This window comes from Anopheles nili, chromosome 3, assembly GCF_943737925.1.
Source record: "Anopheles nili chromosome 3, idAnoNiliSN_F5_01, whole genome shotgun sequence".
Classification (NCBI taxonomy): Eukaryota; Metazoa; Arthropoda; class Insecta; order Diptera; family Culicidae; genus Anopheles; species Anopheles nili.
Window position 1 is genome coordinate 42,672,755 of NC_071292.1, and position 24,686 is coordinate 42,697,440.

The 24,686-nt window shown below is 46.9% G+C and overlaps 1 protein-coding gene across 5 annotated transcripts in view; it reads left to right on the top strand.

Moving 5' to 3' along the window:
* The first annotated feature begins 535 nt into the window (after nucleotides 1-535).
* Nucleotides 536-24,686, top strand: part of LOC128727213 (cAMP-dependent protein kinase type II regulatory subunit) — a 34,301-nt gene continuing 10,150 nt past the window's right edge. For 2 of the 5 annotated variants that reach the window (XR_008410837.1, XM_053821096.1), the window contains exons 1-3: nucleotides 536-705; nucleotides 2,245-2,595; nucleotides 12,549-12,782. Coding sequence is in view for 4 of the 5 variants with exons in the window: in XM_053821096.1 (XP_053677071.1) it covers nucleotides 12,569-12,782 (214 nt within the window). In the remaining variant the exon portion in view is untranslated. Of the gene's footprint in view, nucleotides 706-1,267; nucleotides 1,311-1,922; nucleotides 2,024-2,244; nucleotides 2,596-12,548; nucleotides 12,783-24,686 lie in introns of those variants that run through there. The other 3 variants (XM_053821097.1, XM_053821099.1, XM_053821098.1) reach the window with 3 other exon arrangements.

The following is a 24,686-nucleotide window of genomic DNA, read 5'->3' on the forward strand; positions in this document are numbered from 1 at the left end:
ATTTAATATATATTTCATAAATATTTTATTTATATAATTAAAATATATTATTTATGATCATTACGCAATACATTGTGATGCATCATTCCTGTCATACATACATTTTGACATTTTTAATCAGGGCTGCCGCAATTTCAAACGGATACCGCTTGTAAACAGTTTTTTTTACGGCTCGATTGCTGCGACAGCTCGCAATGAATGATTCAATTCTGATAAATGGAACACTGCTATTTGGTGCCATATGTTCTCAATAAACTTGCACTTCTTTTTAATGCATAATAAAGATATTCTGCACTGCTGTCTGATATTTATTGCATTGATTATTTGATAAACATCCTAAGCTGGCTTGTGTCATTTTGCTACACATGATCTAACCTGTTTGCGGCACATTTTGCTGTCACGAAAAGCTGTAAAAAGAGCTGCAACCCTTCAAATCTCCCCAAGAGTATTTTGCGTTTGCGTGTTTTCGGAAAGTTGGGAAAATAGGGAAAACACTATTTCATGCAACAGAATCGATTGTGGTCGGGGAGGTGTGAAAGAAAACACGCGTGTATTTCGATTAAATTTGACCATTTGCTGCGTAAGAAATTCTAGTGCGTGCGTTTAGGATTTTACCGTTAACGAATATCGGTTGAATCCTGGAAGCTGGAGATTTGGCGGAAAGAAAAACGAAAGCGAGCTTATGGAGTAGGAGTGCATATTTGAGTGAGTGATCAAATTGTACGTAAGCTTGAAGGAGTTATCGCATGGGAACATGTCCGCGGGTATTGTGATCCATTTGTGTTATGCTTGAGAATAGGGGCCACCTTGTGAAGGTTGTTATACTTTTTCGATTTGCCGCCATTGCAGAGCTTTCTGCGACGTTTGAAAACGTGTCTCATCCGTGCAAGGGTCAAGGGTTTCCGTTCATGTTAGGATAAAAATTTAAGTGGCCGGGGATCCGTTAGGATGCTCGCGTGACGAACCGTGATATGGTCCGGCCATAAGGTAGCTTTGCTTAGCCTTCAAGTCAGGTTTTTAAAAAGCGCTTTCAATCCGACGGGCTGCTCGGCTGCCAAGTAGCCAAAAGCTAATATATTGCCCCTGTCGACGGAGGAAGATGATACGGAAAATTATAAAAAAAAAACCTGAAAATCGATTTCGGTGTGATTTCAGATTTTTCCTTTTGGACAGGTGATAGAGGTCGTACCGTCACCCTTCTCCTTGCGTTGCGTTTGCGTTGGTGAAGAAAACCGTTGTCCCGTTACGAGCAGAAGAAAACACAGCGCGACTCTGAAACAACTCCGCGAACGAAAGAAACGACAGAGAAGGTACGTGCGCGAGTGAGAGCGCAACACGTAGAGCCGCACGGGTGCAAAGAGGATAGCGTGCGACAATCGCTGAGCGAACGTGGTTTGAGAGGACGCGAGCGAGCGAGAGAGAAACGAGAGAGAGATAGAGAGAGCACGGCCCGTAGCTGCGAGAGCTCCGGTTGCTGTGATTAGGTGGAAATCACTTTTGACATCAGGTGGGACAGCGCGCGCTGGCATGTGTGAGTGTGCGTGCGTGTCTAGCTATGGATTGAAAAGGTGAGCTCACGGTGGTTGCGTTGCATTGCACGGCTGGTAAACGAGTGTGCGAGAGTGCGGTGGATCACTTTTCTGTGGCTGTGTGGTGTGTCCGTTGTAGGGAGCGGATTGTGGGTGGTGTGTCGTGTCGTGTCGGATTGCCCCCCCCCTCCCTAACCACCGCACACATGTCCACTGCTCGCCGTGTAGTCGACGGTCGACGGTCGAAGTGGTGTTAGTGCACTTGCTGCTGCCCCTGTAGTCTCTTGGCCTGCTCCGTGCGAAAGTTGTTTCGATTGATAATTTTTCCCAAACGAGAGAAGCAAACACGCGCAGTGAGATCGGGAGCAAAGTACAGCAACTTTCCAGGGGATGTGTAACAAGTTGTGAGCAGCCCGTGACTGGTACCGGATATTAACCGGGAAAAACGGCGAACCCGTGTTTTCTGGGGTTTGAGTGAAGGAAAAAAGAAAAACGTGAGCTTGAAGAAAATCCCACTTCAACACATATCCTGCCTGCTGGCAGGCTGTCGAAGTTGTCGTGGTGTGAAGGCTTATTTTTCTTAGCCCAGAAAACCTCTGGACCGGCGAAGGACATTTGTTTCGCGGACGGGAAAAAAAACGCACAGCAGCGAACGCGTGGAGAAAGTGAAATCGGGTTCATTTGGCCCTCTTTTTTTTTGTTGTTTCTTCACCAGCAGGAAAGTGCATCGGCAGCCAGTGGTTCCTGTTTCATTCATCGAACCCCGATAACTCGTGCTCGGTGCTACCCTCTCTGCGCCTGCAAGGCTAGAACGGTGCGTGCGTCAGTGTGTGAGCCCAATCCCGGGAAGTGCGTGAAGTGAGTTGTGGTGGTGGGCTGAAAAACGGTGCTGTTAAACCTCACCCTCGCCGCCCCACCGCTGTTCTGTAATCGACGCCCAAACACAATCCCGAAACGAAAAAAAAAGAAAATCTCACGTACAGCCAGCACAACTGCGGCGGCGGCGATCGAAGGATAGAGCTTGTGGCGTGCCCGCAAAACCACTCGTCTCGCAGCAGACCGAAAGGTAATTAGATGTAACGCGTAATCTCATGTACGAAATGCACGGGTTTGTGGGTTAAAATTTAAACCCACCCTCTCGCGGGGCGCGCGTTTTCTCTCGTGCGATCTCTCAGCACTTTTCCCAACACTAATTGCAAACGTCCGTTTTTGCACACGGCGCGCACACACCACCCTACCAAGAGTTGATGCGTTTATACGACGTGTGCACGACACGAACGGCTCCGTTCGAGGCCACGCACAGACCCCGACCCAAGCTGTCGAAGGATATTGGGAAAATCCTAGTCTCTACCGATTGGACGGGGATTGGAGGGGGAGGGGGGCTGCTCCGCTGCTGATTGAACGGTGATAAAAGCCCGTACCCGGACGTGAATGTGTGTGGATGGTTCACACGGATAGTCCGGCTACGGTTGGTCGGTGTACTAGGACGAAGGAAATTCGTCCTCGTAAACTCCAACGGCCAATAAAAGAGTGAGATAGCAAGACTAAGAGAGAGCGAGAGAGACATTGGAAGAGAGAGAGAGTGAGAGAGAGAGAGGCCAAGGGAGAAGCTCCTGAAGCTCAGGAAACGGTTGGAAAAGGCAGGGGAGAGGAAATTTAAAAAAAAAAATCAAAACCAGCACATTTCAATGGGGGTGTAAAACACGGACATGTTGTACAGGAATCTCGTTCGTTCACGATTCCACAGGCTTGTGGGTGCAAATTATACAAAAAAACACTTACCTTTTAGATTGTTGTTTCGGTATGGTTTGGTACGAATTTTTAAACAGCAAGCTCTTGCAACAGGCTTCCTCGGGCTACTTAAAACTCATCAATGGCGATAGACAAATATCCGTGTTGGTGGTGTTACGCTGCTGGTGTGTTAGTAAAGCACTGAAAGCACTGGTGTAGTAAAATCTAGCAAGGTGTGCGCTTTTCCAGCAGGTTTGCGCTGTGTCTATGTCACCAATACACAGACGGGCGTACGTGGAAATGCCAGCTGCCGAAATAGTCCTGGCGCATCCCAAAAATAAAAGGAAAATGAAATTAAAAATAATACTTCGCAGGAACGGTGCTGCTAAGGGCAGAGGGTAACTTAAATCAAACATTTCCATTTCCGCTGGAGGATGTGGCATCTTTGGATCTTTGAGCTGATGCTGGTTGAAATGAATTATTGCTATAACTTTCTATTATTCGGAACTGTCGTTTCGGCTAGCATTCTAGCTTTTAGCCTAGTCGATGTGTCCGCGATGTCCTGTTCTTTAAAGTCACATGCATATTTTCCTAATGTAATTAACTCTTCGTTTACGATGGCTGATTTTGCATGGCTCTGGAGCTGATTGATAAAGGAATATAGTGAGTAATTATTTTTCTTTTCCTACTGAATTTTCCTCTACCATAGAGCGTACATTTATTGCATCACTTCGGCGGTGACATTGAGACGAGGAAGCCTTTGAAAAAAAAACCCTCTGCCACACTACCTTTATACCTTTGCCCCTTCTAGCCTTCTGGTGTCGGTTTAATGATTCAGCCAGCTCTAGCCAAAGCTATGCTTATTTGCTAATGCGCTTTTTATTTTTCCAAATGCTTCCATTTTGCACATGCATACGCCGTGAAAAACGACGTTGACCTTTCAGCAGCAGCGAACCGTTTCCGCAACTTCCACGGATAGGCAAAAAACCGTGTTCAATATTTTCTGAAAGCTTCTCCGGCACGGCCCGGGAACACAGGACAAGCATAGAGCAAGAACCTTCTCCTGCTCGGGTCTCCGGCAAAACGTGCGCCCGACGTGAAACGGTGTATTGCGGAATTTTCTTATTTCCTGCTGCATTTCCTTTTCAATTTCCCTTTGGTATTTTTGTCTTAGGGCTGTGGTTTTTCCTCCTGCCTCCACGCTTTGCTGGCTTGGGCGAAGGCCGGCCTTCCGTCCTCCGCACCGAAGGGACTTTTGCTGTCACACGGACCTTTTTTTTTCTCCAAAAGATTTGTTGGGGGCCACTTTTCGTTCCATTCCGCCGCCAGGACGCGTCACAAGCTCGTTGGGTGCTTGTGTTTGTGGGGAGAGGATGTGTTTTGCATAACAACACAGGGGCTTGCGCAAGGATATTGATTGTGTATCTCTGTGTGTGTGTAGGTGTGTGGGTGCGTGTATAATTAGGACAAGGTAAAGGTGACCGTGAAGAGCTGGGACCGCGTGTGGCACATCATCAGCCCCCGGAAACGTCGCAAGGGTAGCTCGAAAGCGGTGGAACATAAATCTGCTGCGCATGTCGCTACTGCGGATTGTAATGTTGGGACATTTGTGCTACGAGGGCGGCCTCAAAGACATTCACAGGGCACTTCACAGGGCAGTCGCCTGCAGATTGTTCGTTAACGTGCGCGATCATAAATTTGGTGGAAACACCAGAAACGATCGTATGTGCCAATGCGCATTTAAATATGTGGCTCACCGTCAGCAACGACCAGAAACGCACGAGACGGTGATCAAAACGTCGCACAAACTCGTCGAGAAATGCGACGGGGCATCATCGAACGATTGCTAAACGAAAAGGAAAAATCACGATCTTCACAAATGAAGCACATTGAGCAAAAAAGGGAAAAGAAAGCATCGCGAGCAAAGCAACCGCGACGACCCATCGCCACCGCCGCCGTCGCATGCAATCGTAAACTGCATCTTTCTGTGTTTGTTGCTGTTGTTGTTCGTTGTATTCCAACGGATCCCTTTTTCCGTGTTGCGGGTCATTCATTCAAACTAAAAATAGTTTTTAACAGGCCCTGGGAGGAGGCAAGTCACGCTCTCTAGGGTTTCTGTGCATCCGCAGCAAAAAGGTGGTAGCGAAAATGTCAATCGTGCGCGCTATATGCGTCATGTTACGAAGCAGGTATTTTCTGTCCTATAGAAAAAGGAGTAAATTCACAAAACGACAAACAAACGAACATGGCAGTCCTAGTTAGTTGTGTGGGAGGGTTGCGGGCGTTAGGCGTGAAATAGTGCCCGTGTTTGTGCCCCACCACAGGGGGTGAATTTAAGGGCCGATTCTAGGTACTACAGTTTTGTTGGTTGGCAGAGCAGCTATTGCGTTCTTCTTTTACATTTTAGCTCGCAAAATTAAATTTCTTTTCATTTGAAAGAATAGAGCTGTGAGCAGAAAGTTGTTCCATTGGATGAATGAACTAGGGGGAGAGATTTGTCAATGGCTCCAAAAAGAGCCTAAAACATATGAATCGATCGCGTACGAAGAGATTCCGCGCTTGTTGGTCGTTTTGTTTTTGCTGCTGTTCCTTCCACAGCCCGCTGGAGCCGAATCGTCTACTATCGATCCGTAGTGGACGAGGTTTTCAGGCATGACAAAACAAATTCAAATCCCGCCCTGACGACCACAAAACGGACCGACCCACGCTTCGGCTCCGTTCTATTGCCTCTCGGGAGTTTCGAGGACGCGTTTTTCTATGGTTCGTTGGTGATCGCTTGAATGAGACAAGCTGCGTGTTGCTGCTCGAGAAAAGGATGCCAAAGGATCAGCGGAAAAGACGGGCGTCTCTTAAAGCTTCATTCGACCGCTATGTGGGCCATTGTGGGATGCGCTGGAAGCACCAGGAACATTTGGTGCTACAATTGGTGCTGGCAGAAAGACGCTCTGTTATCGTGTTTTACGAACAAGTTCGCACGCGGTACCATCGTTAATTTGTAACATTTTCATGTCGAACGTTTTGACGAATGCATGAGTTTCTGCTGCGCTACTGTTTCGATTTAATGGGGCCAATTGTGGCCAAAGTTTTACTTCGCTCGAGCAAAGCAACAGTACAAAATTCATCTCTCATCCTGCTTCATCCGGCCACCCTCCCGTTTTGGGGGTAAAAGTAAAAACATGTTATGCTGCATACGTGAAATATTACAATCTCGCCAGCATGGTGTGGGGTTCGTACCATCTTGTTCCATCATTATTCGCTGTATGCTCATTTTCCTGCACCTCTCTTATGGTGACTACAGCAACGATGGCCTCCTGTTGCCCGGAGAAGCTGGTCGGTGAGCTGGAAGAAAAGTGAAGCAAAGCATAAAACGTTAAAATATCTTCACTGTGACACAGCAGCAGCATGTTGTTCGCCCTCCCGTTAGCTGGTTGAGTTGGCAGAGGAAAACCGCGCGTGTTAATATGCGTGTTTTTTTCGGTGTATGTTCCGTATATGCTCATAAGCAGAAATGCGGCATCATGATAGTGGAGCTCGCAAATGAGGCCGCAGCAGCATGTGCCTCTTGAGAGACCGGGACGATGCCAATCAGAAGGCAGAAAAGGGAGAATAAGTACGGCAACATTCAAGGCCATCTCTGGCGGCATGATTTTTGGCTGAAAGTCTGAAAAAGGAAACAAATTGCTGCCTGATGCACGGCGCACGGTTGCAATTTATGTTTCGTGGTTGCATCCTGATGTGCATCGGCTTAAATGTCGGTTTTGTGGGGTTTTTTGGCTTCCTTTTTGAAAAGAAAATCACATTTTTATGCATGCGCGCATGCTTTCAACATGCTGCTGTGATGGTAGTGTGCGCGTTAGCAATAATGGTGTATACCTGTAATGGTCGATGGTGGAAATTTTAGAAGCAATCGATTTTATTACCACCCCGTTCGTGTAGTTCTTTTACTGTGTTTGGTAGTTCGCACAAATTTCAACCCATTTCTGGCACTAGCGGAGATTATATTTTGTTACCGTAAGCATCCACCAAAACGTCTTTGCTGCGCTGTGAGACTAAAATGCCTCACGGTAGGGCTTTTTGTTCTTTTTTCTTGTTTTTGGGGCAATTTCGCATGCGTGGAAGCTGCACAAACAAGACGCATTATTTATTGAATACTCGCGAAACCGCTTCGCCTTTATGCAGCGCACGTTCCGAGGAACCCCAAACGTAAGCCCTAAAGCAGATAAAGGCACACATTGGAATCGTCTATGAAATAGATGGGCACCACCCGAACAGAGCAGGTACGATGTCGGGCTAACGAACGTTGGCCTTGGTTTGCCCTGGCAATGCCGGGATATGATGATAAATTCATTATTAGCAACCGTTCTCCAAGTTCCCCGGCAGCAGGTTCGTTTGGTTTTGTTCAAGAACCCAATCCAAAGGGCAGAGACACGGCCATCTACGAGAGAAAACTACTGTTATAACATCCGCGTGCGATTCCAGGGGGAGTAACGTGCGCTATCCCTGTCCCGGACTTGCTTTTCTCCTCTCCATAAAAGGTACATTTTTCGACGGGTTTGGGACGCTTATAGAGTCGGTTTTTTGTTGGCCTTCGCCCGTTGGTTCAAACAGTGACATTGTCGTCACAACCGTATCGCTTTCCTACAGGTTTTTGGGGACTGTTTTTTGTCCTGCCCGTGCTGGTAAATAATGAAAATTTAGGAAGGTCGAGTAATTTACGACCCCATGCTAGTATTCGCCGCGGAATCTGCGCGTCCCGGTAGTGGCGGTGCTTTAAGGGACAAGAATGTTACAGTGGAAAATGCGAGAAGCACCATTATGTCAGCGTTTTAAGCACTTTCTCCCGAGAATGCTCGGGGTTTTGTGCCGTTCGTTATGTCGCTGGTGAAGTGGCTGAACATTGCCCCGGCTCGAAACGGGGCTGAAACGTTTCCAGCGAACGTGTCATTTGGTGCAATTTTGCAGAAAATCTTCGTTTCGAGCGCTAATTAGCCCGTGCCGTAATGCTGCACTTATTCTGCTGGGTGAGCCGCCATGTTTAGTGGCGGAAACAGCATGTTTGGCATGCCGGAAGTTTTTTTTTTGTTTTCCGTTTACGGAAACCCACTTTGCTCTCTTACATATTGCTTTTAAATGTTCTGTTCACACACAAGAGGCAACATTTACTTTACCCACGGCAGGTCGTAAATTCACGAGGCGTACGTAACCATGTGCGGCTGCATTCAATATTCGAATATCTATTAATTAGTGGTTCTGTCAGTTTTAGCAAGCTTGCTACCAAACATTCCGATTGTCTGTACCAATTAGCTAAATGTTCTTTCGTACAGTAACAATAATGGGGGCTCGTGGATCCTTTCGATTTTAGTTAATTATTTCACATATCGATGGGTTCAACAGAAACTGCTGGCCTTTTGAGTCATAAATTCTTAACCTTTTCAATGTGTTGCAACGATTCTCGTTGGAATGTACCATATATTTCATTACCGTCACATATGTCCTTCTTAAAGCCTCAGTAATAATGAAGAGAATGTTTTTTGTTTTGGTAATTTGGCTTATGTCAAACACTTGTTTTATTACGTTCAATGTGTAGTAGTATGTGTTTATGCTTATGCGGAAGATGAAGAAAAAAATTGTTTTGTTACATTTAATATGTGGAAAGTGTTTATGTTTATGTTTTCTCCATTACTTGTATTTGATGGATATAAGGGCTGATCATAAATTTATCATTGAAATATTTTCTTCTCACAAACAATTATCTGGCAGTGATGGGGAAGGGATTTTATGTTTCTATTTGTCGTCAGCATCGCAACACGATGAGAATGATCTTTTACCCCGGATGGTGTGTTTATTTTCCAGTAAACTTCGCTCCAATTGCGAGCCGGGACACGAGAAACGCTTATCTTTACGCTCTCATTCTTCCTGACAGCGTTACGAAAATAACGAACTCCGTGTAATTTATGGAGCTCCTCAAAAAAAAAAAAAAGAAAACAGTCATAAGAACTCGCGGCACCAACCAATTCCGCAAACGTGCTACAGACAGGGCCACGATGAACGATGGGTACCATCACCGGTACAAGGTACGCATCAGCGAGCTCATCGCAAACGTCTCGTAAGGAAGGTGAATTAACAGCCGACGAACAGCTTCTCACTACTGCGCGCTGTCAGTGGCATTTGGGTGGTTGAAGTGCAACATTTTAAAAATGCCTACATTTATGCTTTTCCCCCCGGACGGGTGGAATCTTTTGCGCCGGCCCAAGGCAAATAAAGTTTAAATAAATGGTGCGCAAAGATTGATTCCTGGCCGTTTGGGGCGTACAGCATGTAAACAGTCCGTGGCGTTACGCACGATGTTCGACCGCCTGGAGGGAGTTTATCTGCGGATACGCAGTGTGGGGCTAGGCAATGAACTTGTTTCTTCTTTGGTAGTTGGGGCTGAGGGGGCTTTTTTTCTGTTTTTGATAAACTAAGTGGAATCCTTAGTGCAATCTCGCGCTCGAAGGGACGGAATCTCATGTAAACATGCCGCGCATACGATCCCTCAATGGGTTGAGCTGAGAATGGAAGACCCTGGCCGGTTTTCCGCAGCACCATCTCTAGCCATATTCCCGCCGTGTCGACGACGCGCTCATGTCTCACGTGCTAATGTGTTCTTATTTGTGACGCAATTATATCACCCCTCTTTGCTCTGCACGCTCGGTGTGAAGCGCGAAAAAGCCGTCCCGCGAGGAAAGTGACACATGGCCGGTGTCGGTGGCGCAGACGTGCCAGCCAAATTAACCCAATTCGACCGTCATGTGATCGCGCTCTAAGAGTTAGTAATGAGTGGCCCTGTGTGTGACCACGTGCGTCCCTTGCTTGGTCTTATCACCGTGATCGAGATTAACGCGCGTGGTGGTGTTGGAAGGCGATAAGAAATTTAATTGACGATACTATTCTGCCCCGCAGCATCGTTGAGTATTTGGAGAATAATTTGGCCGTTTTTTTTTGCTGTCTATTGACTGTTACCGAGCAGTTTTTTTTACCCACCTCGTTCCACTTGGTTGAGGAGAACATTTAGCTGTGATGACGATCGCTCCCTTGGACAGAGGAGAAGAAGCCAAAGCGTGCCCTGCCGTACGTCATGTAATAGCAATATACACCTTTATGCCCACTTCGCAGGGTTGTGTCCCGTAAATAAGGGTTGAAGTTTGAAGTGAAGGGACGACGTGGTGCAGGAGACAGTCTGCTGGGGTTGTTTGGTGCTGGTGTGGGTAATAGTGCCGTGCCGTGCCGTACGTGTCAAGTAGAACGTCAGGTGACTATTGTCACTCAGCGCATTTGGATTTCGTACCCAAGTGATTTCACGACTTTGGTCGCACTTTAGAACGAACACTGGGGGGGTGTTGCAGCATAAAACACCCCCACATCTGTACGAAGAATGTTATGGAAATTAAACAGCGGGCGTTTGCGAAACACCACACAAGAGATCGCAGCAAACGGCGCGACCTCTTCGGACGCATGATGGAGTAGCAAAAGTAGTCGAACAAACACCGCTGCGTCCGCTGGCTGTGGATGTGATCTGTTTTTGTTTTTTTCCTTCCTTTTTTGTCTTTTTGCACCAACGAGAAATGCGCTCGAGAGAGCGAGAGAGAGAAAGAGAGAGAGAGAGAGAGAGCTCCAGCGGTGATGGGCAAAAATAAATAGTCTACGAGCAATAAAACAATTCGATTGTTTACGCAAACATTCTTCCGCCCGATTGTTGGCGCAGGAGGGTTGAGTATTTTGAGAGGAGAGCAGTGATTTTGCATTGACGCTATACCACCAGCCCACCCCCACGCGCACCCCAAGGGCCGAGGGTTTGAGGGAAGGTCATTTCGAGTCTGGCACACCCCCGGTTGGGAGTCGGAAGCGCAAATGCGCCGGGAAGGAAGCGTAATTGTAGCAAACGAAACGTCGGAATCAATGTTATCGACTGTATTTTAACAGCTCTGCTCTGGTGGTTTGGTCCGGTTTCGTAAGAGGGACCGTTTGGCTGCTTCTTCAAAATGGTGTATGGTGTATCGATTATCGAACGCCTCGTGATGTCATGGCACAGAAAATCGAGAACGCCAGCTCCTTCGTACGTGCTTTCAAGCCCTTGCGATGTCTACGGTGTCCGTGGTGGAGATGAATAGTGACTTCGTGATTATAAGACGAGATTACGGGACTCACGGGTGGAGTAGAGCAATTTGGATGGAGAATTTGCCATAACCTTCAATAGCCGGGTCCGGTTGGACGGTCGTGTCTTGCAAACATGCACATTACCGTGTAATTTATGTATCTGCAATAACAGCTTCAATCCGGCTGCGGGGGACGTGCTGTTGTTTGCTGCCCAGATAATGGCCATAGTATTGTAAATTGCTCTTTTATTTTATTACTTGCGATGGTTAAACGGTTTTAGTCTAAGCAGTATTTTGTTATGTTTGCTCATGAAAGTGCTTCATTTATTTTTATTGAGTTATAATTAATTAATTCTCATTGAGCTTTTTCAATGTATAATTTTTCGTCAACACACAATACTCGTCAAATTAATTTTACACGTCTGTGAAAATCATTCAAAACACGATAAATTGTCCAAAAAGTCGCTGTATTTTTGGACATTGACAGAAAAGAACACAGCGTTTACTCGCTATAAAAAAACCAAGCAGCTAATGGCACACCATTCGAGAGGTTGCTAATAAGAGGCTTTCGTTTAGATTATTAACACTACTTAAAGACGATCCACTTACGCGATCTAGTGCGATTTGCTTTGCGAACCATCGCCGTAATCCAATGAGCGAGTATCCTCGGGTACGATCGAAAGCAGCTATTCTTCGACTCCACTTCCCGGGCAATGATTGCGAATTTAATTAAACTCAATTAAACGACTCGGGCTTTTGTTGCGGCGAAGTTGCCTTCCATTCCGCGGCTTCTTGTGCTTCCTTTCGTTCGTTTGTGTCCTATATCGTTATTTTCCTCCATTCGTCTGCTCTCTGCGCGGGAGATAGCCCGACCCTGCGGGCCATGACTTTTCCTCTTAATTGCTCCACTGTGATTTCCTGTTGCATGTCGGACGTGATTTGCTCGTCGTATTAAAGTTATGTATTTTTGTTTTGTCGATGTTGTTTCGATTCCCGATGCACGGCGTATTTGTTATAGAGGCAAGGGGATGAAAACATGCACACTACTTCTTCTATGACGTGATGGGCGGTGCTGTCTTTCAATTTCAAATGATGCATTTATTCTAATTTGTTTCTTCCTGCTTCTTTTCTTCGCATGGCGCACGTTTCGCAGAGCGACAAGACAAACGAACTATGTCGAGTCAACAGAAGCATCGAATTCAGGTTCCGGACGGGCTACGGGATGTGCTGCTGGAGTTCTCGATAGCATATCTGCTGGAGCAGCCCGGCGACGTGATCGATTACGCAGTGACGTTCTTCACAAAGCTACAGGAAGACCGCAAAACAACGATGATCACGTCTGCCGAACCGACCTCGCCAGACGAGAGCATAATGTCGCACGATGAAGGTAAGCTTAAAAGGGTTTTGTGTAGGTTTTTTTTCTCAATTTTTAGCTGCTAAACCTGTTAAAAATTTGGTTGCCAAAGCCTCTCGGGTTATTATCGACCGTCACTTTGGTGCATGATTTTTTCAAACGCCGCTTGAGTTTCTATTTTCTAATGTTCACTTACCCGATGTGGAATGCTTTCGATCCGCCAGATTCATGATTGTTCAATATCCTCGTGTTCAACTGTTTCACAAATCAGACAGATTGCGTGCCGCTCATCACGAGTGTGTTGCTCGTTCCGAATCCCAAGTTCCAAAGCATGCGCGCTCTACCCGATGGCGTGGAAAAACTCGGCCGTATTTCCCAGGGACGCGGCTGTCACCTGACAGGCAGAGACTGGTGGTTCTTCGAGCCTGGTCGATTGTTCTATTGGCAGCTTTAGCACCCAATCTGTGGCCCACTTTGGTCCATGCCAAACGAAATCCCCAGCTCCCAGTGTGTGTCGTCCTGCTGCTGCTGCTGCTACGGTACAGGCATGGCTAGAAATACCATCATCGCCTTTCATCGATCTCTTTCTATGCCACCCTAACGCCCACCACCCCCAGAGGTGGTATGTATATGCGTGGGTCTATTTTTCGCTGAATTTCGAAAATTTATCGATTTCTTCGGACAGCGACGGGCTAGTGGGCTGATGATAATTGTTTAGAAGCACGTCAGTGCAGCCGTATTTGACGTCGTTGTTGCTGGTCGCATACCTGGTAGGCATACCTCAAACTGATCGTCACCGCGCAATGTACCGCGGTAAATCCTCCAAATTTTCCACCACGCAATGTGACCAAGAGGCATTCGCTTCGTTCGTTCCCAAACCGCCGCCAAAGTCAGCACAGGCAGCACAGGCAGCAGTGAGAAAAGAAAATCGTGTACATGCGTCATCAAAACATACGTGCACACACGCTCGTGGTACCATCTGTTCGTGAATGATTGTTTACACCCTGGGCTTTAGGGCAGTTCTCATCTTCGAGCGTCGTGTCGTACCCGTCGAAGTACGGTTTTGTAGCACAAAGTGTTCATTTTGCAATTTATTGCATCCCTCCTTTTGCCATCGCTCTCACGCTAGAAGCGATTAAATTCTGTGGCTTCCCTAATCGTGTTTGATGTGTTCTGAGCCTCACTTTAACCAACGCCCCTTTGTGGAGGAACGCAAAGAAAACCCACCCCAACCATCGTTTCCAACCCACGCAACATCCCACTCTCTTTCTGCTATCACACTATCTCCTAGATGTGTGTCGGTATTGTTTTAAATGCTTCCCTCGCGTTATGATACAATGGTTTACCATTCGCGCTGCTTTTCGCATGCGGGACTGATTACTCAACATCTTCGGCTTGGTAGGTACTTGGCGCCTGGTGCGACTGGTTGGATGGAACTTTTGTTTGTTCAGCAGGCCGCAGCGCGGTTGTGGCGTGCAAATAGCAGGGCGTACTTCCCGGGAATGAAGAAGCTGAGGTCGGGAGGACTCCTTATCTTACAGCCGAGACCCGTCGTTGTCGTATCGGTCGATTGGTGTACATGAAGCCTGGCGCCATTCCTACTCGACACGGAAATGGCACGAGTGGCGCATCTCAGCGTTTATGTAAGCGGTTGGGCTTGGTCATATGTTGCTTATGTTGCGTAGGGTAAATTTCAACCTGACCGTTGTGTGGTTGACTTTTTTTGAGATTTTTAGACTTTCCCGAAACGAAGGAGAACAACCAACATCTCGCTCGAAAGACGCTCAGTTTGCCAAAAGCGACCCACCCTTAGGATTGTCCCTTTTCAACCAATTGCAGCCTATATACATCCAATTTGTATTTTATGATGCCCGCTAGAGCCGTGGAGCATTGGGATTGAGCTAGAAGTGAAATGAAAAATAACTTCATTTTCATCGATTGATTTCATCCCTCTCAACCCCGCTCACCACGACAAACATCACGAGCTTTAAGTGCTTCTCCATTAGGCCGCGAACTAGGCGCAACTCGATTGGGAAAGGGGATTGATAGCCCATCGCAGACAGGGGATTCTCTCTCTCTCTCTTTCTCTCTCTCTCGTTCTGATACCCGCCTGGCGCCCCACCGGAAAGCAGCCAATCAATTGGCGGCCCGGGTTTGCGCACAATCGTTCTGTTGCGCTAAAATATTCAATTAAGAATAGATAAACACAATCAGTGGAAAATGCAGAGCGTGCGGAGGCTCAAGGGCGCCCTCGGAACGGGCAAGGGCAATTAGTGTTATTATTGCTGGCGAGTGCAAGCCCTGCCCGCGAACGGGATGAAGATGTCGTTTAGACGTCAATTGGTCTCGTAATTGTGGTTCGCGATCCTTGCGCTACGGTCACCGACGAGCTAAATTTAAACTCAAAAAAAACCGGCGCTTATGTTTTGAATCGAGTTTACGGCATTGATTTTTTACGTCGCTTGTTTGGATAACGTGTGGCTCAGGGAACAACGTAAAAGTATCTCACTGACGGGGGTAGATTTACACTTGCGATGACTTTTGTCGCGATGGCTATTAATTAGCCACAACCTTCAAGGTAACTGCCCACTGCGCCAAGACAACTGAAGTCTCTCTGTTTCACGTCGGGCGCCTCCATTGCCGCTGCCTCCATTAATCGATAACAAGGTTGTACGGTGGCGAGACTGTGAGATGTGGTGTTGAACATTGCATTTTGCCAGTTGATATGCATCGCACGATTTTCTCAAGCAAGGTAGTGCGTTCTCTGTCCTATGCACCGTCGATCGGTGGCCTGATATATTACCACTGCATCGCCCTGACTACCTGTTGTGACATGCAGTTTGCTGCGTCGACGTACATTCAGGACGCGTACGGTCGAAACTAGCCATGTTCGATCGCCTCGACTACAGGTGCGAGTTGTGCTGCCGATCCGATAGCGATCCGAAAAAAAAAACGCTCACTCGCTTGCCCACTTTGACAGGCTCCAGCAAGGTTTCGTTTAATGATACTTGTGAAGAAGATTGATGAATCTATTTGTTTGCTTTTTGCCATCGATGCAAGCGTCCGAGATGGTGTCTGTCAATAAAAAGCAAGGCGAAGATAGCATGAGCTGTGATGCAATGTCACAAACTGATTTCTTATTGAATTACGTGTTTTTGTTTTACAATTTTTTGTTACTTTTCGGTAGAGTTTCGAAGTAACCGTAACACACGGTGCAGGTTTATGTTTACACGAACATATTTTTACGAAAACAAAATTCCGAATATGAGAGTGTATGAATTTTGTGATGAATCCATAATGCTCCATTGTAATAGTTCAATAACTTTAGATATTTCTATATATGTATCGGTTTTTGTGTGAAGCAAACAGAAAAGTCTTCTTTTAGTGGACTCGTGGAACTCGCTACGTTCAAGTTTGATTGGCATTTCAATGAACGAAATTGAATGGCTAGAAATGCTCCGAAAACAGCGCCCCAGCAGCGAGCCATACTCGCGATGCGTGGGAAAATTGCAAAAAGGTAGACTTTAGCTGCCATAATACTCGAAGATGACCTATATACTCGCTGGCAGTTTGAACGGTAGCGGTTGTCTAACAAAACGAGTTGTTGAAAGTTGTGTTATTCTGTGTGTCAAAAAAGAGTTTGTTGTGCCTGCAGTTGAGATTCGTTTTCTTCGTCGATGAATGTGCGTGAAGGGCATAAAGTTAGTATGAAAAGTTCGCGCAGATACGAAACGACGGGAATTTTGTGGTTCAATTGTGAGCATCTTTGGTTGTCATGTACAATTATTGGTACAGCTGGCTGGATGCGGTGTTTCATTTTCCACACAATTTATTCGTGCTAATGGTATAGCTGGTAAGATAATTTTAATGAAAGATAAAAGCGTACCAATCCTACTCGCTTCCCAGCGGGCACATCTTCTTCGGTTTGCATCGCTCTTTCGCTTATGATCATCGGTGGAAATGTCGCAGATGTGCCTGAACCCCATCCGTTTAGGTCACACGACGACCGTCGAACGGGCGACTCGAACCGAGAGCTCAAGCCAGCTCAAATGCGCCTGGTGTGGCCTGATTTGGTCACGCGATCGTCAGTTCCAATGCCCAACAACGGACGCGGGCGGACGAATGCATAATCGCGTGAACCACAGAGCCACGAGATACCGGTTTGTGCGCATGTGTAGTTGTGAGTGCACTTTGCGACTGCAGGAAAATTGCAAACGGGCGTGAAGTCCGGTTTGAAACGTGCCCGAATTGGGGCGATCGTGCGAACCCAATGCGTTGCATTCGGTGTTGCATTCGAATCAAGATCATGTGCATGCTGCCTGCGCTTTATGGCTTTAACGATCCGGTGGCCGACAGGGGGTTATGTAGATTGTTATCAATCTGTTCGTTGCACAATTTGTCAAACGGGTGGTGTCAACGCAAGCGAAGGACTACAAATCAGCGACAATTATTTATTGCGTGCGCTGGGTTTTACGAAACATTGGTAGCATTTTTATGGCTACTCAACGCCCGCGGCAGCCTGCTGTATGTCCTGTAGAAAAAAAAAACGGGAACTTAATTCCATTTCCGTGGCTTGCGAGGCGTTGACTAATTTTAAACCTACAACCCTTCGCAAACTGTCATGTCGAAGCGATAAAAAGCGCTTCCTATCACATCTCCGTGCGCTTCACCAACAGACAGACAGGTTGTGATACCATCGGTGCTGGTTGGCCAAGAGTGGTTGAATATTTCATACAATCAATAAATGAACGCTTGCTTCACAGGGACCGGGTCTCTTATACCTCTCGCGAACCTCTCGGCAGAGAGATTGATGCGGTGGGATGGTTTTTCCAAATCAGACGATTGAGTTTGATTCGTTGTGAAGCGGGGCATATACGAGGGTGAATTTTATTTCCACTTCGCTCCGGTAAACGACGGTGACGCCGCAGTACGGCGTGAAGAGTGTGTGAATGAAGCCGAAAGAAGGATGCAACTCTCGTCTGAGGGACGGAAAAACCCCATCATCAAAGTGTGATAACGTATCTTTCTCTACACCGGTTACATAATCCGTTTCAAACGCGCCCGGACGTTCGGCGGGTTCTGTCGTTGCTGCGTGAGCTGGAGGTTATTTATGTAAAGATTAGCCTCTCTTCTTTTCCATGCAAATTATATTTCACGATGGAGCCCTTTGAGCTGTTGCTTCGAGGTGTACATTAGGGACACTAGGACACAAAAAAGGACACCCCTCACATTTGTGTTTCCATATCGATTTAAGCAAGCAACCGAGTACTCGCGAATCATCAGCCTCCCAATTCGACGCCTTCACCGACCCAACGCGTCGTGATTGATGATAAAGGAAGAGTAAATTGAAAACGAAAAAAAAAAATAGCGCAAAAGGGAAATAAGCTGTCATGAAGTCTTAGGTCTACTTGTTGCATTTTGAACGTTACGGTACGCGACGATATAGAATATCGTTTGTCACGATGGTATACGGTTGTCATGGACGAACCATCTCGTGGGGCTGTTTCTTGCTCCCGTCATGCCGGTCCTGGCAGGAATTTTGATGACGATGACTTCCAGTTTGTACGTTTCACATGACAGACAGTGTGTTGCCTTCCTGAAATTGACTCACAAGCACTTGCAAATTTTCCACCCACCGGGTTTTCGGGACTTCCTGCAAAACCCATCCATCCATCGTGGCATAGTGAGCGGTAGCAATACTTCAATTCGTTCCATCCGTTCGATCGGAACCATCCCCGAGTAGCTTCAATAAACTTGCTCTCAACTTGCGCTTGGACACGCAATTGGCTCCCCACGCATTGGCTTTATGTCCCACGAAAGCTGGGGTCACCGATTTGGATCCGTCGGTCCAGGGTGGAAAGTTTAATTACTTCCAAAATGAACGGACGGAGGCGCGCGCGTCGTAGTGCCGTTGCTGCCCACGCCCACGCCTTCGATTCGGCCGGACTTCAAACGAACGCCTCAGCTAAAGAAGGCAAACCACTCGATGGTCAGTGGACGCACGGTGGACGAACCGGTGAAGTCAGCCGCTTTCAAAGTTATATATATTTCTATTTCTGCGCTTCACCGGGCGCTTGTCAGCTGGCGAGAAGAGTGATTCGATGTCAAACCAAAAGGCTACCGTCATAATTGGAGTTTATAGGCCTTCTTTTGACCTATTAATATACGTTGATGTTCCTAAGCGGAGCCAAAAAAAATGACGGCGCTTCCACGGCAAATTGAATTCGTTTGAGAACGACGCGCTCAGCACCACCAAATGCGCCAAATTGCGCGTCAGTGTAATTGCTGCGTGTTCTCTAACGTGGGTCCCCACACATCCGACACAGTTTAAATCGGATGAATCCGTTCTGCAGGCGCACTGAATAATCGGTAGATCGCCGGATCGATGGTAGATAAAAAGGATGACGCGTTCTGGGATTGTCGGTGGCATTATTATCATCTCAAGCGGAAGCTTGTGTGCGTGGAAAAGCGTCGGAAAAGTCGTCGTCGTCCTGGCTCTCAAAGGATGGGGCACGCTTTTTTCCGTTCATGTAGGTGGTCGCGGGTGGTCGAAACGGAAAAACCCAGGGTCCCAGGAGAGAAAAGGCGCTCTCAAAGTGCACGTGTGTACGTGTTTCTATACCCATACCGGCAGTGGCAGTGAACCGTGTAAGCAAGAATTTATAGCAACCACCCGCAGCATCATCGTTGGGGGTGGAAACAAAAAAAAACAACGAGGAATCCCCATTTCCCACACCATCCAGCGTGTCCTGCCGAGTCTCGTGAAGTGCCTCGTGAATGGTGCTGTATGCTAAGCCTTTGGAGTCCTTTCAAAAGGAACGCCAAGTGGTCGGTCTGGCGGAACCGGGAGCCTAGGGTAGCAGTGAAGTGAAACGATGAGTTTAATATTTTCCCCTCTCGCTCTCTCGCTCGCTCGCTCTTTCGCTTGTTACAATACACCGAAACCAAAAGTGCTGGATGGGTTGGATGGGATTTTTATTTGTTCCCTTCGCTTGGGACAGGATTTTTCACTCCACTGGCCAGTGGCGGTGCGCGCTTTTCCTCGATGCTGGGCCCATCCTTTGTCCGATGCGAAGCAACAGGCGGACTTCGTATCGGCCCTTTTTGCTGCTGCCCGGCCAGGAGAGACTCCGAGACCAGGAGACAAATATTGATTGGTGCATCATCATACTGCGCCCGTGTTTGCCCGTCGTGTATATCGTGCTCATTCCAGCCATTCCGGCCAGCAATTACCAGCGCGGTTCTCCACACGCCGTTGGATGCAGGATGTCACCGTCACCGTCTCCCTGCAGCAGGAGTCAAAGTTGGCCCTGGAATGATCGGCTTCTTCGCACCAACATCAGTGTCAGTTGTGTGGTGAAGTTGGTAGCGATCGGTCACAAAAGGTTTCACCGTTGTGTGGCTTTCTCGTTTTTTTCTTGCGCAGTTCATTGTGAAGACCCAGCCCAAGTACTACGAGGTTTTCGGTTCAGGGCAGAATTTATACCACACTCGCTTGGCCCACTGATCCTCGATCATTGTAACGCACAACGTGGGCAGATTCGGTCGCTGTGAGCCAAGTGTTTTTTTTGGCGTTGGTGCGAAAATAAAAGTAAACTGGCTTGCGATCGTTCGCGACTGACTAAAAGCACCCGTGTGTGCAACACGTGGGCTTGGTGTGGTCGAGTAGTTTGCAGCCTTCTGTTCGATCCTGTTCTCGGCCATCGATGTGTGTATTTCATTATTCATTGCGTCGCGAAAAAGACGATGCATTGATCCCCTCGTCGATGTGGGTGGACCTGCAAAAAAAAAGCGAGCAAACTTGTCGGAGAGGCCTGACCGAAAAGGTGTTTGTTTCTATTTCCATTCGATTCGCCCGTGGGCGGCGTATGAATGAGTTTGGTGTCTGGAGGTCGCACCGCCAGTGATCTGGGAGTGCATTGTGCACATGAAATAATGGTGTCATTGCAGGTTGTTTGCGTGTTGTTTTTTATTCGATTGTAAAACTAGCGAGAGATGCAGTAAAAAATAAGTAAATCAGTTTGTTTTCCATCGTCGCTGAACGAACACCGCTGCTGGAGTGTGGATTTGTTTTTAGCAAAACCATAGGTTGTTTGTTGGTACCGTTGGTTGTTTGAAAGTTAGTTTGAAAAATGAATCGAACGAAACGGAATTTACTTGGGCGTATATTCTGCAAAATACCCAGAGGTGAGGGCTAATTCTGGAGCTTAATCCGCTCGCAATCCAACACCGAATCTGCTCTGCACCCTTTTGCACATATAGCTTTGGTATATTGTGGGATAAATGATTTTGCGTCATTTAGAGTGGCCTCAATGTGGAGTGAATTCTGCAAGTTGTTTCTTTAAGAAACTCCACCGCCATGGTTGAGGAATGATATGTGATAAACAAAAATGACCCCACGCAGGACATAATTGCATCCGATGGCATAATGATAATGATACAAATGATGCAAGACAAGAGCGAGGATTTTTGAAAATGCCATAAATAGTTTCGAAGCAAAGCTATTATTTACCGATAACAACAACAGGCGTGCCTTTCCAGTGCTTTATGGTGTTAGCTGATGATGATGGTTTGCGCGATTAGTTTATAGCAGTGCCTCGGCTCGACAGAAGGACTTACGGAGCCACTTACGGAGGTGATAAATGTGTTTGTGAGTGTTCGTGCTTTTGTGCCGTTGCGAAGCTAAGCAGCGCTTCGTCCGTCGGACTGTTATCGTTGTGAATTATCGATGGTGTTAAAATTTGTTGTTCTAAAACCAAAACCCACTCGCAGACTTTGTTTTATGGCCGTCTGGAGAGTGCATTGCTCGGATAAAATACTGCGCTTACGATCGTGAGATAATTCTGTCGATCGAAAAAAAAAACCCTCCTTCAGTGGCCAACACTCGTGTGACACCTGGTCTACGTGGACTACGCACTTAGAGCGCACAAAGCAGTAGTGGTGAGGTGAAGCACACCTGCACGGTAGCAAGGAATCATGTCCGTACAGACACAAAATTACGACGTCCTGTCGTCGGTCAACGGTAAGAAAAACCGCCAAAAAGCTCCGCTCTCAATGCCATGTATCCGAGGATAATTGCGGAATCGGTGTTGGTAATCTCATACACGCTCTTTGATAGGTCACTCATGGGGCTATTAAATCAAGCACACATCCGCACTTACCGTGGAGATGATGCTCGTAATGATTTGTGCTCTTTGAACACCGATGGATGGTGGTGGAAATTAATGCGGATGTGTGACGAGTGTTGTTTTTAAGATTAAGGATTTTTTGAAGATTTAGAAAAAGTTAACCTAAATCCCTTGGCACGTGGCAAGATGGATCTTCGAGGTCATCATCGAACTTTGTCACAATTGGTCAAATTCTTTTCGAACCTTATCGAATTAGAGGCATTCTTACACTTGCCGATAGCATGTGGTATTTTCACAGTGTGTTAAGATAGATAGGCCCCCCCAATATTACCCCCAACAGTGCCCGGTGTAGAGGCGTAACGTTGGCCTTTCATTGTCGTCCGGTGTCGTCGCCAAGCTCGGCTCACATTCGAATTGCTGTTGGCCCATTATCAGTAAGGGCGAACACCACCAGCAAGCAAGCTTTTATTATGGTAAATATTTGTGATAACGGGCGCGCGCGGTGTGTACTTTTGGGTGTCTTTGCACCACTACCGGTTTATTGCCGGCCAGGAGAGAAGGGCTAAGGGTGCGTGATGAAGCCGGAAAGCGGGAATTGGGGTGCTGAAAGATTGTTGTAACTAGCAATCAATTTTTATCCGACTTGTTGCTCCTCCTGCAACCCGGCGGAAGGGGACAAAGTGACGTAGGGAGACCGAAAGAACAGAGAAAGTGTATGATGACACTCGATAAGGCCGGTGACAACGTGTAAATATTGATAGAACGAAGCGCAGGAAGAGTTGCCTCCTACTTGTAAAGCGATTTTGTCGAGTGTATCAGATAACTGTATCAGGCGCTTCTGGAGGGGTGTAAGAGATAATGATCCCCAACAGGAAGGGGGAAAATTTTGTCCTCCCATTTGTTTGTACGACCATGAATGTTGTTTCAATTTATGCGAAAAGCGAAACCTTTGCTGTAAAATGTGTGTCCCCTGTGTTGTGCGTTTCTGTTGCGAATTGTGAAACTGTGTTATGCCAAGCTGAATTCAGAATATTCAGAAGTAGCAGACAAAGAAGTAGTTATTATTTTTTTATCGTTTGTAATCAACTGGTGATAGTGAAGAGGGAGACTTCGAGGTGTGAGTCTTGGCTTTTTTTTTGTGAGATGTGGAGATGAAATTTGCATCGCGTCAAAGAAGGTCCTTTTCAGCACACGCTCTGAAGCGGTTTGAACTGGTTAGCTTTAAAAAAAAAACCCCAACAACACGGGACAAAATGAGCGATGGACGTGATGAAAATAGTCTCGCAAAGTGCAACAGGCACGCGGTGCCCGATGATGGTGCTCAGTGAACCGTGCGGATGCGAGCGCTAATCCCAAGAACGATAGATTTTTCATCGACTAGTGAAGACTAGTGTATCCTGGCCCCCTAATATGCCGAGCCAATGGAGCGTTACAATTAGGGCTTACGTATGCAAATGTGTAACGTCCAAAGCGCGCGCGCGAGAGAGAGAGAAAGAGTGTGTGTCGATGTGTGCTGGCTGAAAGCCGAAAGGGTGCTTAGTGCGGCGCGAAATGCGTGCCACTCGTCTGGGTCGATTAGATAAGCTTCTGATGTACACTCTAGCGCACCTATACACGTGTCCCGTTCGCCGATGGATGAAAAAAAGCTACCTCTGTTACCTTGGGGCAGGCGTGGGAATTCAAATAGGCTGGTGTGTTGAAGGGAATTGCGGCTGCAGGTGGCTGCAAATTACGTTCATTCACTTGAATTGATACCAACATTTCAATTATCGCCCCGACTCGCGACTCGGACATGGGCCTTTTGGTGAAGGCAAACAATTGGCAAACGTGGAGGGCTGCTGTAAGCTTATGCTGCATGCATCCGCTGGTGTGTGGCTGCCAAGCCAAAGCCGACTGTCACGAAGGGTTCGGTTTCGGACACGAACACTGCCACCTTGACGATCGGTGTGTGCGCCCGGCTGTGATTTGTGCTTTAATTGTTTTGCATTTTGAGCAGTTAAGAGATTTTAAATTTAGATAGAAGGCCCCTTCGCTTCGCCGAAGCTGCTTGGTTGGTTGGTGTTTGGATATTAAGGGCGAGATCACGTGCCGAACACTCGTTCCCATACACACACACACACTCGTACACTCGCATACGCCCACAGTACCGGAAGGTGTCAGCCTTCGAGTCTAGGCCGCGTGCAATCGTTGCAGTGCATGTAGCTGCATTTGCTTGTTGTGTTAATGGGAATAGTAGACCTGGCCTAGCCGAGTTTAGTGCGTCCCCAGCGTAGGGTGTGTTTTATGATGTGTGGGTGGAAAATTTTGCACGATTTACTTGCACATCCAGACCAGTGGGGGGTCAGATCGGATGCCACTAGGCACACACACACACGCACACGAGACTGATCGGGCAATTGTTTACCGGGCATCCGGTTACAAATGCCAGCAGGCGTGTGAGGGCAGCATTTGCTGATATGATAATTAATGCTGTGGTATTACATATATAACGCTTTATGGCACAACACTGTATGCATCTTAGGTTGGGTGTAAGCGAAAGCTTAAAATCATGTCATGAGATGCTTTGAGGTTATTTATGGATTTTGTTGTGAGCCACTGATTTTGAATTTGCGATCGTTAGTACAACGTTTACTGGACGAGTATTTAACTTCGGAGAAGAAGCAAAACAATAAGAAGATTATGTTATAAAATATGTGATGTCACACTAAAAAGGGTACCAATAATGCACTCCAATATCCAACCATCATCGGGAAGATTTTCTACTGTTTGTCAGACTACGGGTTTCTAAATATCTTCAACAAACGACACC